We start from the raw sequence: 1,408 nt of genomic DNA on the forward strand, positions 1-1,408 counted from the left end.
GATTTTTGCAGCAACATTTTGGATCACACTATGATCCATCATCAAAATGAAGAGAACCAAATGAATCTTAATTAATTTTTGAATTATTAAAACAAAAGATTTGAAGTCTCTAATATCTTCTAAATATCTTCCTCTTTATCTCTAATTGGAAAGCCTGTCATTGTACGAATAAGAAATTTGGGCCCTCCCTTGAAAGCCTCCTTGTCCCTACTCCCATTCAAAGAGCTACCATTTTCATTTCATGCCCAACAATACCAAAAGCCGCCTCGAGTAATCAAAACCAAGTTTTTTAGGGATGAACAGTGAGGAATTTAATGCAGCTCTGCAACAGATCTCATTATATTTGCTGGGAGACTCCTCCCCACCCACTACACCCTCTGCTGACATTAACCCAGGTCTTAAAGAAACTTTAATCTCAGCAGATGGCGGAGAACAGATTCCTGACAATTTGGAAAAAGGCGGCAACATACAAACTGCAAATAACAAACATTACATAGGAGTGCGGCGCCGCCCTTGGGGAAAATTTGCTGCAGAGATCAGGGATTCCAACAAGCAGGGGGCTCGCGTTTGGCTCGGTACTTTTGACACTGCAGAGGCGGCTGCTCTCGCATATGACTCTGCCGCTTTCGGAATGAGAGGCGCAAATGCTAGGCTAAACTTTCCTCTCAATGTTTCATCCTACCTGGAGTTGGGCTCAGTGTGTGTTCACATGCACCGCAAAAAGAGAGGTCTACAGGGAAAGGAATTGGATGTAAAAATGCCGCCAGCAACGAAGATTAAGAGGTAGGCAAACCTCCATGAGAATTGAAAAGTTTTACAGGCATTTTATTTAGAATTTTGATTTTCTAGTGACTTTTTGAAATTAGTTATTATTAAACCTTACAAAATTTGGAAAGAGTTTCTTATTTTGTTTTTGATTATATAAGCAGTGACCTCTTCCTGATCCCATATTAACAGAACAGCAATACAGCACGGCAATTCATCAAGAAGCAACAAAACAGAAAAAACAGAAACCATTCTTACATAATCAAAAACATTTAACCTAAATAGTCTAGCTTAAACTTCTCAAACCAAGGCTTAAACTAAGACTAGCTATTAACCTATTAACCAAAATAATAAGCAGAGATGCGGGCCTTAAAAAGGTCTTCACAGAAAACAGTTATTATTAAACCCTACAAAATTTGGAAACCTTAGAAATTTTGCAGAGTTTCTTATTTTGTTTTTATTATATAAGCATGGCAATCCAGCATGGCAATCCATCAAGAAGCAACAAAATAGTAAAACCAGAAACCATTCTTACATAATCAAAAACATTTAACCTAAACAGTCCAACTTAAACTACTCAAACCTTATGTTTTCTTAAACTACTTAAACTACTCAAACTACTCAAACATTTAACCATTCTTTC

The 1,408-nt window shown here is 37.3% G+C and overlaps 1 protein-coding gene across 1 annotated transcript; it reads left to right on the forward strand.

Annotated features, from left to right (window-relative positions):
- The first annotated feature begins 295 nt into the window (after positions 1–295).
- Positions 296–1,027, forward strand: LOC131027719 (ethylene-responsive transcription factor 1A-like). Its single transcript, XM_057957806.1, has 2 exons — positions 296–783; positions 958–1,027. Exons 1-2 carry the CDS (start codon positions 296–298, stop codon positions 1,025–1,027), a joined length of 558 nt encoding a protein of 185 aa, XP_057813789.1.
- The last annotated feature ends 381 nt before the right edge of the window (positions 1,028–1,408 follow it).

Source organism: Cryptomeria japonica, chromosome 6 (assembly GCF_030272615.1).
Source record: "Cryptomeria japonica chromosome 6, Sugi_1.0, whole genome shotgun sequence".
Taxonomy (NCBI): Eukaryota; Viridiplantae; Streptophyta; class Pinopsida; order Cupressales; family Cupressaceae; genus Cryptomeria; species Cryptomeria japonica.

What these genes read in the sequence shown, in the direction of transcription:
- LOC131027719 (XM_057957806.1), top strand. Translation starts at nt 296, where the DNA reads ATGAACAGTGAGGAATTTAATGCAGCTCTGCAACAGATCTCATTATAT. An exon ending in CCAGCAACGAAGATTAAGAG is followed by an intron (nt 784 to 957) that starts GTAGGCAAACCT and finishes CCATATTAACAG; the next exon opens with AACAGCAATACAGCACGGCA.